Below are 13701 nucleotides of genomic sequence, written 5' to 3'. Positions count from 1 at the left end.
GTGCCCTGGGTGGCATCAAGAGCCGTGGGACCAGCAGGGAGGGAGGGGATTGACCCCTCTGCTCCACTCTGGTGAGACCCAACCTGGAGTCCTGGGGTCAGTTCTGGAACCCCCAATGTAAGGAGATGGAGCTGCTGGAACGGGGCCAGAGGAGGCCACAGGGATGATCCAGGGGCTTGGAGAACCTCTGATCTGAGAAAAGGCTGAGAGAGTTGGGGTTGTTCTGCCTGGAGAAGAGAAGGCTCCAGGGAGACCTTAGAGCAGCTTCCAGAGCTGAAAGGGGCTCCAGGAAAGCTGGGGAGGATCACGGAGTGCAGGGATGGGACAAGGGGAACAGTTTGACGCTGAAAGAGGGGGATTGAGATGAGATCTCAAGGATAAAAGTTCTCCTGGGAGGGTGATGAGGCTCTGGCCCAGGTTGCCCAGAGCAGGGGTGGCTGCCCCATCCATGGAGGGGTTCAAGGCCACGTTGGATGGGGCTTGGAGCCCCTGATCCAGAGGGAGGTGTCCCTGCCCATGGCACAGGGTTGGAATTGGATGGGCCTGGAGGTCCGTACCAACCCAACCCATTCCGTGAATCTGCGATCCCAGGTGTTGTGAAGTGTCACTGAGCTGCCCGACAATCGCAGCTCAAGTTCTGATGACCGGTTAAAAATGAAGAACCTTTCAACAGTGAGTTGTCACCTTAGGAGGAAGATGAGCTGCTTGCAGAGGGTAGGTACAGGCTGAGGCTCCATCATTGGACCAAACGACCTTTAAAGATCCCTTCCAACCCGAAACATTGCACGATTCTATGAGAATCTGGAATATAATAACGACTCCTGGGTCCCTGTGACTCCAGAGAGCGAGGAGAGGGTTAGATTGGCTCTGAGGAGAAATTCCTGCATGGAAAGGGTTGTCAAGCACTGGCAGAAGCTGCCAAAGGCAGTGGTGGAGTCCTCATCCCTACAGGGATCTAACAGCCATGGGGACGTGGTGTTCAGGGACGTCTTTCAGTGGTGGAGTTGGCAAGACCTGGGTTTATGGTTGCACTCAATGACCTTAAAAGTCTTTATGAACCTAAACGATGCTGGGATTCTCCGATCCCGCTCTGCCCGATACACAAACCCACTCACGTTCGTGGTCTGGAATCTCAACACGTTCCCTTCATCGGTTTCTGGTTTTCACTCATGTTCACCCGATGCACGAACTCACTGGTTCATCCTCAGGTCCAGCCTAAGGCTCTTCCACACCAGTTGCGCCAACTCAGGGCCACCAGCCGGCGTTTGCTGGGGTTTCACAGCTCAGTGAAGAGCTGATTCACGATGGGTTGGGCAGCAGATGGAGTGAAAAACCTCGGGAACGTATCTGAGAGACTTGGGGTTCGGCCTGGAGAAGAGAAGGCTCCAAGGAGACCTTAGAGCATCTTCCAGAGCTGAACGGAGCTCCAGGAAAGCTGGGGAGGGGCTCTGGATCACGGAGAGCAGGGGGTAGGACATGGGGAACGGTTTGAAGATGAAAGTGGGGAGATGGAGATGAGATCTTGGGAAGAAATGTTCTCAGCCACAACTTCTCTGGGCAACCTGTTCCAGGGCCTCCTCACCCTTGGAGTGAAATACTTCTTAATATCTAGGTTTACCTTCTCCTCGCTTAGTTTGAACCCATCACCCCTTGTCCTGTTGCTACAAGCCCTGCTAAGAAGTTCTCCCCATCACTCCGAGCTTCATTTAAGAAACCAACCGTGAGTTTCTGAAGTGCTGAAAGCCACTGGATTCTTATCAAACTCAGAGAAGCAAAGCAGGAACCAACTTACTCAGGCGCCGACGGGTTATTCTGACCCAGGAATCTTCCAACTCCAAACAGACTTTACCTGCGTGGAACAGTCAGGAGGACTTTTTCTTTTCGCACGGACGGGCTCCCATGAATCCAGGGGTTAACGAGGAAAATACGGACTTTGAGAAGACAACGGGAAGGCTTGAAGGAAGCTCTTTTGGGAAAAGACGCTGCCTTCAAGCTTTCCCTGGACTTGGTAGCATCATGCAGCAAAGAACATCACTTCTGCAGGCAAAAGTTCATGCAGGGAACACGGCTTCTACTAAAATAGAACTACTCGGGGTTATGCAACGCTCATTAAAATCACAAAACCTCTCGCAAACCTGACCCGCATGTTAAGGGCCACTCGGAGCTCGGCGGCTGCTAAGTCAGCGGCTGCATCATGCAAACTGGCAGCGAGGAACGGGAACAGCCCCAAACGTCCACGCCTGGTGACAAAGCAAAAACTAAAAGCACCCCAGGGCACGGGGAAACTTCTCCAGGCGACTTGAGCGGCCTGGGAGCCAGAGAGGTGACGACAGATCTGTCTGAGAAAGGTTTAGAATGAGCAGAAGCACAAGACTCAACCCCAAATCTCTCAGGTTGAGGGTTGGGGTTGTTCAGCCTGGAGAAGAGAAGGTTCCAGGGAGACCTTAGAGCAGCTTCCAGTATGGAAAGGGGCTCCAGGAGAGCTGGGGAGGGGCTCTGGATCAGAGAGTGCATGGATGGGATGAAGGGGAATGGTTTGGAGCTGAAAGAGGGGAGATGGAGATGAGATCTTAGGGAGAAACGTTCTCCTGGGAGGGCGGGGAGGCCCTGGAACAGGTCGCCCGGAGCAGTGGTGGCTGCCCCATCCCTGGAGGTGTTGAAGGCCACGTTGGATGGGGCTTGGAGCAACCTGATCTGTGGGAGGTGTCCCTGCCCATGGCGGGGTGGGACTGGATGATCTTTAATGCCCCTTCCAACCCAAACCATTCTCTGATTCTAACTGGCCGTCAACAAGAACCCCCAGATCCCACCCCTGGAGGGGTTCAAGGCCAGGTTGGATGGGGCTTGGAGCCCCTGATCCAGTGGGAGGTGTCCCTGCTCATAGCAGGGGGTTGGGACTGGATGGGCTTTGAGGTCCCTTCCAACCCAAACCATCCTCTCTTTCAGCTCTATCTATGCTGCATTCTCCACTTCAAAATTCCTATGACTTCACTGAATTCCATGAAATTAGTTCCATCTCATTTCTTCTGACTACAGGGATCTCGTGGCCTGGAGAAGAGCCAGGGTCAACAATCCCCAGCGCTGCCCAGTCCAGAGAGAGAAAGGCTTCATATCTCCACCAGTCCCGCTATTGTTGCCCTACAAGCGGCTTAGCACAGAGTTATTGTGGAAGGAAGCACCTTTTGGAGATGCCACAGGTCAAAGGAGCTTAAGATACAGTCATCACCCAACTGCTGGAGAGAAAGGAGATACTGGAGTCAGGCTGAGGAGGGTTAAACCCAACCTGTGCACCACGACAGCGATGGAGAACATCTCCTACTGCAGAAACGCTGCGTTCCAGGTCACCTTCAATCTCAGATGACCAAAAGCCAACGTAACTCAACACCGAGACGTGCAAGCTCACCTCAATTTCCTACGGTACGTAAGCAAAATTAACCGCGAGTGAGTAACGAAGATTAATCTGGACCTCACACCAAGCTGTCAGCCCTTCAACCGCTGGGAATTAGCACTGTGAGACGGGCAAGCAGAACTCAGAGCCTTTCCCCACCAGCCAACACCCCGGTCATGCCAAACTCGCCTGTGCCGCGGAGGATTAACGGCCGCGGGTCATGCCAACGCAAGCGGCCTGGGTTACAGCCCCCAGCTCAAACCACACACCTTTTTCTTGCCTCAGGCGGCTCGTGGTCACGGCTCTCGGCTGCTTTTGCGTCTCTCGGCCCGGAGCGACAGGCCTGGCTGGCAGAGCCGCCACCCCTCGGGACTTGGTGGGTCTCATGTAGCCTTTGACCGGTTCTGCTGCGTTGAGTTTCTCTTTCTTTGCCTCCTTCAATGCTTTTTGTTGACTTGGTTCTTTCACTTTAGCTGCGTCTTGAGGTTTCTCTACTGGAGGCTTCAACGCTGGGGCAACCTCCTCTAGGTGAACCTCCTTGTTGGGCACAGCACCTTCTTCTCCAGGCTGAGCAGGACCTTCATGGTTCTCTTTAGGACATATTTTCGTTTCCATCAGATTCAAAGCAGCAGCCTCTGCGTTGTCCAAACCTCCTGGGCTCCTGGGTGAGCTCTGCTCGTTCCTCTTACCTCCACCCAGCTCAACCTCTTCACCTCGAGTCTCCATCAACGCTTCCAGCCCAACCTGCGACGCGGCAGCTCCCACTTTGCTCTCTGGTCTCGCTGCAGCTTCTGAGGAAACGCGCCCCGTGTCCTTCTCTCCAGCAGAGATGGAGGTTTCCAGTTTCTCTGCCCCTTCAGCACCGACGGGAGCTGGTCTGTGTTTGGAATCCACCTTCCTCAGAAGGTCTGAGGAGGTGCTGTCACCCACGTTTGCTGCAGGAGCAAGATGAACATCACCCTTCCTTGATTTGACGTCCTGCTTGACTTCCTGATCCAAAGAAAGGGGTTTCTCTGCCTCGCTGCCACCCTGGGAAGCAGGTTCTTCACCACCTTTCTTTGAAGTCGTGTTTCCAGGCTCTTGGTGTCCCAGAAGCGTTGGTTGCTCACGGGATTTCTGCCTTCCTGCCTTCTCAGCACCAGACCCTGGCTCTTGGACGCTTTCCTCTGCCACAACCGCAGGAGGAGGAGGCCCCTTCCGCCCTGCGCCCTCACCCACCTGCTCTGGGGAGCCAGGTGGAACATTCCCAGCGTTGTCAGGACCTGTTAGTGCAGCCTGAGCGAAGGATCTGAAGTCGCTTCCTTTCTCATCCCAAAGCATTTGAGGGCTAAAAGTTTTGATGTTTCTGTTTTCATCGACAAGATCCATGTTTCCCGTTCCATATCCCACCTCAGACCCCACGGGAGGCTGCGCTTCGCTCCCGCTCGCTTTGGTCTCCACATTCATCACCTTTTTCCTGCTTCCATCACAGCTTCGCTTCTTCCATCTACCCTCAACCATGGCCACCGCGGGATCTGCCACCGCGGGAAGCTCTGTGCTAGGGGGGCCGCCCTTCCCGCTGCAAGGAGCGGGACCTTCTGCTTCAGGTTTCCTAGTCATCTCCACGTCACGAGGAGGAACCGTAGCCTGAACCCTTGCGCATGGCTCTTTACCACCCGTAAGCGGTTTTTCTGGCTCCAGAGGTAGAGCAGGAGCTTGGCCATCAGTCAGGTCACCTACCAGATTCGCTAACGGCTTGGAATCGGTCTCTTTGCCTTTCTCAGAAGGTTGAGCTTTAATATCTCCCACCTCTTCACCTGCTGGAGGCACCACGGAGCCCTCCAGCCTCCTGCCAGCCTTGTCACCTTTGCCATCTCCACTTTGCCTCTTCGGTTGCTCCATCGCCCTGGAGGAACCGTGCTCCACGTCCCCCTTGCTCTCGGACCTCCCGAGCTCCTCAGCTCCCCTCACAGCGCACGTTCCTTTCCTCTTGCCTACTTCTGGCTCCGCTCGTTCTACTTTATCACCTGAAAGAACCTGCTCATTGGAGAAACTTCTACTCCCACCTTGCACCTCAGGCTTTCCCAGCACCTCCTGGTTTTTACTCACTTGATCCTCCAGCAGAAGCTCCTTTTCAAACCCAGAAACTTTATCTTTACCTTTATCTTTACCTTTACCTTTCTCATCTCTATCTTTCGTGCCCCCAGCCTCCTTCTCTTTGCTACTTTCCACCTCGGCATCTGGAGCATCTACCAGCCCCGAAGGGCTCGTATCACTTTTCCTCTTCCCATCGCTCCCCCTCTTCCGAGGTCTCTCGGCCACCACCGTGGCACCAGAATTCATCGCAACCGCAGCAATAATCCCACCCTCTTCGTCTTTACTCCTCAAACTGACCTCTGGTGCTTTGCTGAGGGCACCAACCCCGGCGAGATGCTTGGCCTCCTCTCTCCTCCCCTCCTCTCTCCTGCTCTCCAGCGGGAACGGCTGCTCTAAAGTACCCGTAGAAGCTATTTCACGCTTCCCAACATTTACTTTCTGCTTCTCCATCCCCAGCTCTGTTGCCCTCGGGCTCCAAGTCACCTCCTGACCACGCTCAGCAGCCACCCAGCCCCTCTCGTCGCCTTTATCGCCTTCCTTGGCTCTACCGGCTACGTCAGGAGAACCGCTCGGCTCCACCTTATTCTCAGGCTGGAAAAAGCTTCTTTCTCCTTTCTTACTTCTCCCATCGCTGCCTCTTTTTTTGGGCTTTTCTGCAGGATAAGGATGCGTGAAGCTTCCAGACGGTTGTCCCCGTGCCACAACCTCCCTGCCTCTATCAGGGAAAGTCGTTTCTACCCTCCCTCCGTCACCAACCTTCTCTCCATCCTCCAAGAGCATCACCTGCTCAGGGAAGTTTTTGAATCTTTTCCCTTTCCCTTCCCCACGCCTTTTTCTAGCTCGGTCCAAGCCGTGGGCACCATTGGGATCTTTTCCCGTCTGCTGCTCTGACCCAAGAAAGTCTTTCTCTTTGGTTTTATCAGGAGAATCGGGTCCCATCGCTCCGTTCACGGCTGGAGCGGAGCCGGGACGTTTGGCATCAGAAGGGAGAAGCGGCTCTGAAAAGCTCTCGGACTTTTTATTCTGTGGAGCAGCGACTTCCTCAGGCTTTGGTAAAGCCAAGGGTGCAGGAGGCATCTCCGCAGCATCCGCTGGAGTCTTCCCTACGCCCTCCGAAGCAGGGGAGGAGGCAACAGCCACGATCTTCTCAGAGGACACTGGTTTAGTTCCACCAGCTGCCCTGGGCTGGCTGGGAAGCCCGTCTGGTGGGGCCACCACGGCCTCTAGAGGAGAAACCTCTTTGAGAGATTCATTTCTACCTCCTTTACTGCCTTCACAACCGCCTCTTCTCTTGGCTCCTTCCTCCAGGGAGCCCTTGGAAGCCTGAAGCTCACGGTGGACGGGGTCACCGGGCGCTTCACGCATGGGAGATGCAAATTGAGCCTCCTTGTCCTGATCAGAAAGGAGCAACCGCGAGGGGCTGCTCTGTAAGGGACCTTCTGCTTTGCTCAGGGCGACGGCTCCTGACGGAGACGCCGGCAGCTCGGCGTGTTTTGACTCCTTAATCTCTCTTTTCTCATCTTTATCGAGAACACCTCGTTCCAGAGGCTTCGTTGGCTGCGGGGCTGGAAGCGATTCCCCCACCTTGGCCTGTCCCACCTGCTCCAGAGCCACCTCTTTCCTTTTGCCTTTTGATCGCAACATCAAACCCTCGCTTCTCGCTCCTTCTGCTTTCCTGACCTCCCAGTTCTTCGGGGCCTGCTGGCCTGGTGCTGGCACCGAGAAGGCGTTTGGCTCCTCCAGGATGGGACCTGAAGTTATTTTAGCATCCTTGGGCGCACCCGAGGCTCTGGTTCCTGAGGGAACCGACTCCTCCTTGAGAACTTCCACCGGTGCGTCTGCTTTGTGGAACCCACCAGCAAACGGAGGGTTTCTAGGAGCTCTGGAGACCGTTCCATTCTCATCCCAGAACTCCATCGTCCTTGGCAGCTGGTTCCGCCTCTGCTTTGATTTCTTCTTCTTTTTCTTCACAACAGCCAGAGAACCTTCCGGATCCCAGCTCTCCCTCGGCACATCCCGGCAGCTCTCGGCAAACTCCGCCTGCTCAGCCGCCTTTTTACGCGAAACCCTAGAGCCCAGAGATGTTCCGGGAAGGCATCCGGGCTCCGCTAGGGAGCAGGGCTCTACCTTGGGGTCAACGCTCTTCGGTGGAAGGAGGAGACCTCCGAGACGTTCCTCTGATACATCTGCAAGAGGCCTCGGTGCAGGTTTCGCTCTGCCAAACCTGCGGTCACTGGATTTGTTAACTTGCCTGATTTGTGCAGGAGGTAGACCTGGAATACAGGAAGCCCGCTCAACCATCGAGGCAACTTTTTGCTTTCAAGAGATATAAAAACACACTTTATATTTGATTTTTAGCCACCAAAACCACTCTAGACAGTCACAACCGCGGACTTTTCCACCACCGCTACCGCGCTAATTCTCTAAATCCACCTCGGCAGGGCTGGAAGAGACATTTCCACGCAAAACCTATTTAAGCTACGAGCGATAAACACGTCAATGCTATTTCAAACCACCGATCCATGCTCTTACCCCACCGGAAAGCAACGGATCTTGTGAGGACACGCTTGGAAAATGAATAAAAGATCCATTTTTGTCTTAGCGAGGCAAGAAAACTGATTCAACTTTTTATATCCCAAACTGGCAGCTTTCCAGAGAAAAGTTAGGTGGAAAGATGAGGGGATGGAAAAGAGAAGGAGGAGGAAAAGAGCTGAGGTTCCCACAGCCCCATCGGTGGATGTGGTAGAAGGTAGAGCCTCCAGAATAGAAATTGTTGGGTCTACGTGGAGACACGCAGCTCGAGGTGGCCTCGGCTACACGGTCTGGGTCTACGGGAGCATCGGTCACTGGCCCTGACCCAGAACTCAGCCCCGGTCACACGCGTGAGCAACAACGGAGGAAGCAGAGAAGGGAGAAGATCCCATTTCCCGCTGGGAATCCAAAAACTCCATTTGGAAGGAGGGTTCCCTTAGGAATAGCGGAACCTCTGCTCTGAGGCCAGGCCGAAAGGGTTGGGGTTGTGCAGCCTGGAGAAGAGAAGGCTCCAGGGAGACCTTAGAGCAGCTTCCAGGACTGAAACGGGCTCCAGGAAAGCTGAGGGACGAGGAGGAACGGCTTTAAACTGGAAGGGGGAAGATTTAGATTAGACATTAGGAAGACGTGTTCTTCACCATGAGGGTGGGGAGGCTCTGGCACAAGTTGCACGGATGGCACACGGATGTCCCATCCCTGGAGGTGCTCAAAGCCAAGCTGGATGGGGCTTTGAACCCCCTGAACCAGTGGGAGGTACCCCTGCCCATGGCAGAGGTGGAACTGGCTGGGCTTTGAGGGTCCTTCCAACCCAACCCATTCCACAGTTCCACGATTCTAACTTGCTGTCAACCAGATCCCATCCCTGGAGCGTTGAAGGCCAGGTTGGATGGGGCTTGGAGCAACCTGATCCAGTGGGAGGTGTCCCTGCCCATGGATGAGCTTTAAGGTCTCTTCCAACCCAACCCATTCCACACCTCTATAGTTGCGATCAGCATTAAAGGTCCTTTAACACCAAAATAAGCAGCCGGCAGTGATGGCAAAGAGCTGATGAGCTTTTAAATTCCACCGAGGAGACACCTAAGCCAGTCCAGTCCCAGCAGCACCCACGCTTGGACTTCCAGTCCGGGGAACGGAAGGGAAAAGAGCATTTCAGAGGGAAAGCACAAGCAGGATCACCAATGAACCCAAGGAACCACAGCTGCTCGGAGACAAAGAGCTTTCTGCTCCTCAAGAGCCAAGGCAACCAGCAGAAGAAGACTTCGCAAAGATACTTCCACTCTACAACTGAATTATTCTTTATGTTCTACCTGTGGGGTCCTGCAGGGCTTTTTCTTGCTGAGGTTCTCCTTGCTGGACATGGTTGTGTTCCACCTCCTCCTTTTGCTTCTCCGTCCCAGCGACATCTGCAGCAGGAACAGGTTTTTCTGGAAGAAGATCTTTCTTTTCTAGTGCAACAGCTTCTTTGGCTTCTACTGGAACAGAAAGAGGAGAAGAAGGAAGAGAACGCTTCAGTTTTGAGGGATACGGGACACCAACAGTCTAAATGCAAGCCCAGCAGAAGGGAACTGGGTTTACTGGAATGGGAATGAAGTTTGTAGTTGGATCGTGGCCTTTCAATCCCATTTTAAGGATCAATTTTAAAGGTTGGCAGATACACCATGGTGAGGTAAAACATCAACCAAAGAAAGCCCTGGGGCTCAAGCAAGGGGTGGAGGTTTCGTTGGGGTTTTCCTCTCTGCAATCAATCAAATTCAGGCCACACCGGCTTCCAACCGGAATTTAAATCCAGAGTGAGCTCCACTCCAAGCCTGGAGTCCCTGCCTAACACCAATCAGAGAATCATAGAATGGTTTGAGTTGAAGGGACCTCAAAGCTCATCCAGCTCCACCCCAACCATGGGCAGGGACACCTCCCACTGGATCAGGGGCTCCAAGTCCCACCCAACCTGGTCTTGGACACCTCCAGGGATGGGATCTAGGGATTCTGGTTGATGGCAAGTTAGAATGGTGGAACCATGGAATAGTTTGGGTTGGAAGGGACCTCAAAGTCCATCCAGTTCCACCCCTGCCCTGGGCAGGGACACCTCCCACTGGATCATGTTGCTTGAAGCCCCATCCAACCTGGCCTTGAACACCTAGGATCACTAGGTTGGAAAAGACCTTTGAGATCCTCAAGTCCAACTGTAGATAGGGCATCTGGGCAGCCTTTGCGAGTGCCCCAGCACCTTCACAGGACACATTTCTTCCTACTCCCGGTGTAGAGACCAGAACCAGAACCCCCAGATCCCATCCCTGGAGGGGTTGAAGGCCACGTTGGATGGGGCTGGGAGCAACCTGACCCTGTGGGAGGTGTCCCTGTCCACGGCAGGGGTGGAACTGGATGGGCTTTGAGGTCCCTTCCAACCCAACCTATTCCGTGATTCGATCGTAAGTTCAAACATGAAGACAACCGTCTCCTTACACCCATCCCCACGTTAGAACCCACCGATAACCTGCTTGAAATGAAACCTTTGGTGATTTGTCCTTGCGAGGGACACGGGAACGATGTCTGGGCGCAAGAACCAGGGTGGGGGGGCCAGGATGAGCTGACAGGGAAGCGCTGGTTCCAGTCTCACCCCATGGATCACAGAATCACAGACTCATGGAATCATAGAATCACCAGGTTGGAAGAGACCCACCAGATCATGGAGTCCGACCATCCCCATCAATCACTGACCCGTGTCCCTCAGCACCTCGGCCACCCGGCCCTTAAACCCCTCCAGGGAAGGGGACTCAACCCCTACCCTGGGCAGCCTCTTCCAGTTTGCATCCTCACCTGTAGACACAGGAAGGTGGTTCTCCTGCTCTGGCAGATGCTCTTTGTGGCTGGAAGGGGCTTTGGTGCCTTCAGCTTTCTCAAGGTCAACAGGAGCTTCTGGGGTTTCTTGTCCCACATTCACCGTTGGTTCTGCAAACAGAATATAAAGAAGAAAAGCTCGTGTTATATTTAATTAAGGTGAGATTAAGCGAGATAAAAATCACTGCCTCATCCAAGTCGCGTCTTCACAAGAAACTAAAGGTTTTCCTCATGTTTCCTCAGTGGTATCTGCTCTTCAGGATTGATTTTACCTGCTCTGTCCTCCTGAAAGCCTAAAGATCTGCTAAAGACGTTCCCCACCGCTGCCCAGTGGAAAAGAACCTGGGGGTGCTGGTCAACAGTGGCTGAACACGAGCCAGAGGTGGCCCAGGTGGCCAAGAAGCCACCAGCATCCTGGCCTGGATCAGCCCTGGGGTGGCAGCAGGAGCAGGGAAGGGATCGTCCCCCTGGAGTCAATGCTGGTGAGGTCCCACCTCGAATCCTGGGGTCAGTTTGGGGCCCCTCACTCCAAAAAAGACCTCGAGGGGCTGGAGAACGTCTGGAGAAGAGAACGGAGCTGGGGAAGGGGCTGGAGAACATCTGTGCAACCACCACCATGTGCCACCACAAGTGCTGCTACCAGCTCACTGTGGCCTTCCCACACCTCGTGCCGTGATGTTCCAGGCCTGAGCAGAGCTTTGAATGTGCTCACCTGTGGGCTGCGTCTTGATGGAGGCCTTATCTTGCTCAAGAGAAGACTCCGATGTCACCAGTTCTTCTGGTGCAGCAGCCTTGGTGTCAGCCGCCTTGGACTTTGCTTCTGCAGAGGTAAATCCAGTGTCCATGGGAGGAAGAGGCTTGGGTTCTGCTGCAGCAGTAAACCCAGAATCCAGAGCGTGGTGGCGGTTGACTTCTGCTGCTGGGACAAACTCAGGAGCCAGACCATGAGGAGATTTGGGATCTGGTGAGGCGGCAAACGCCAAATCCATAGCATGGTCCGATTCCACATCCACAGCTCGGGGACACTGGAGATCCACAGCGCTGGGAGACTCCATAACTGCTCCTGGGGCAAACCTGGTGTCTCCATCTGGAGCAAACCTTGTATGTTCTGCTGGGGCAAACCTTGAGTCTTCTGCTGGGGCAAAACTTGTATCTTCTGCTGGGGCAAACCTGGTGTCTTCTGCTGGGGCAAACCTGGTGTCTTCTGCTGGGGCAAATCCTGCCTCTTCCACCAGGGCGAACTCCAAATCCATGTTGTAACGGGATGTGGCTTCTGCTGGGGTGAAGTCGAAGGCGGAATCTGCAGCCGGGGTGGAGGCAGCCTTGGGAGATTTGGCTTGTGGTGCTGGAGCAAAACCAACATCTCCAGGCTGGACAGGACTGGCTGCAGGAGCAAATCCGGCCTCCAGAGCCGGAGCAGCCTTGGTGTCTCCTCCAAGAACCGACCCAGCTTTGTCTGTGGAAACCTCTGGAACATCTGAAGCAGGAATGAAGGTGGCATCTGCTACAGAAACAGAGATCACAGCGATCAGCAATGAAAGACACAACGTAAATATGTGGTGGGGGGGTTAAACAGAGGAGATGGGGCTTTCGCTCCCTGTCTGTCACCTTCTCTTCCACCACCGCTTCTCCAAACCCCATGGAACAACTCAAGTGGTACCAACACTCCTCAACGCTCCCAAGTGCTTCTACACAGCCACATGTGTCTTTGACCACAAGGTTAGACACTCGCCAGCTCTGAGCACCCAAAAGCTGAAGGATGCGTTGTGTTCATCTAAAAACATCTGATGCTATGAAGCCGGTGAGGGAGCAGAGCTCCTGGGTCCACTGGGAGCACCACAGTCCAACCGGACGTGCAAGAACCACAACCAGGGTTGTTTCACAGAATCATTAAGGATGGAAAAGACCTCTAGGCTCATCCAGGCCAACCACCAGCACAACCCCATCGTGCCTACTGAACCACAGTGCCAAGGCCACAGGGTTTTTGAAGCCCCCCAGTGTTGGAGATGCCACCACTGCCCTGGGCAGCCTCAGCCAGGGCTTCACAACCTTTTCCGTGAAGGAACTTTTCCCGATGTCCAATCTGAACCTCCCCTGGTGCAACTTGAGGCCAGTTCTTCTCATCCCATCCCTCGTTCCTTGGGAGAAGAGCCCAGCACCCACATCACCACAACCTCCTTTCCAGGAGATGAAGAGAGTGATGAGGTCTCCCCTCACCCTCCTCCAGGCTAACCAGCCCCAGGTCCCTCAGCTGCTCCTCACAACCCTTGTTCTCCAGCCCCTTCCCCAGCTCCGTTCCTTTCTCTGGATGTTCTCCAGACCCTCAAGGTCTTCTTGGAGTGAGGAGCCCAAAACCGACCCCAGGATTTGAGGTTGGACTGGATGAGCCTGGAGGTCTTTTCCAACCTCTATGATACTATGACCAACAGCATCAGACTCTTGGTATAACCAGGTTCTTGACACACTTCAACACTTCTCTGGAGCTAAAATGTTGAGAAAGTAATGAATCCTTAAATCTGTGGACACAAGAGCTGACAAGCCGAGTAGTCTCATAGAATCATAGACTGGTTTGGGCTGGAAGGGACCTCAAAGATCATCCAGTCCCAACCCCCTTGTCATAGGCAGGGACACCTCCCACTGGATCAGGGGCTCCAAGCTCCATCCGATGTGACCTTCAACACCTCCAGGGATGGGGCAGCCACAGCTTCTCTGGGCAACCTGTTCCAGCACGGTGCTGCGACTCTACAGCACAAACCAGAGATCACAAACCTTGAGCTACAACGGGATTCGTTAACATCTTGCTTCACAAGAGGCCACCCTATGCCCTCCTACCATCACTCATGAAGGGCCTAAAGCCAGTGTCCAGCTTT

At 54.1% G+C, this 13701-nt stretch overlaps 1 protein-coding gene across 10 annotated transcripts in view; it reads right to left on the bottom strand.

Moving 5' to 3' along the window:
• The window catches only part of MAP4 (microtubule associated protein 4), a 140596-nt gene that overhangs the window by 45847 nt on the left and 81048 nt on the right, over positions 1–13701 (bottom strand). For 7 of the 10 annotated variants that reach the window (XM_069859118.1, XM_069859119.1, XM_069859127.1 and 4 more), the window contains exons 10-13: positions 11544–12335; positions 10811–10942; positions 9304–9468; positions 3658–7737 (exon numbers count right to left, since the gene is read on the bottom strand). In XM_069859118.1, coding sequence (XP_069715219.1) covers positions 3658–7737; positions 9304–9468; positions 10811–10942; positions 11544–12335 — 5169 coding nt within the window. The remainder of the gene's footprint in view (positions 1–3657; positions 7738–9303; positions 9469–10810; positions 10943–11543; positions 12336–13701) is intronic. The other 3 variants (XM_069859124.1, XM_069859121.1, XM_069859120.1) reach the window with 3 other exon arrangements.

The sequence above is a fragment of the Phaenicophaeus curvirostris genome, chromosome 6 (assembly GCF_032191515.1).
Source record: "Phaenicophaeus curvirostris isolate KB17595 chromosome 6, BPBGC_Pcur_1.0, whole genome shotgun sequence".
Classification (NCBI taxonomy): domain Eukaryota; kingdom Metazoa; phylum Chordata; class Aves; order Cuculiformes; family Cuculidae; genus Phaenicophaeus; species Phaenicophaeus curvirostris.
This window is presented reverse-complemented; position numbering and strand designations above follow the sequence as displayed.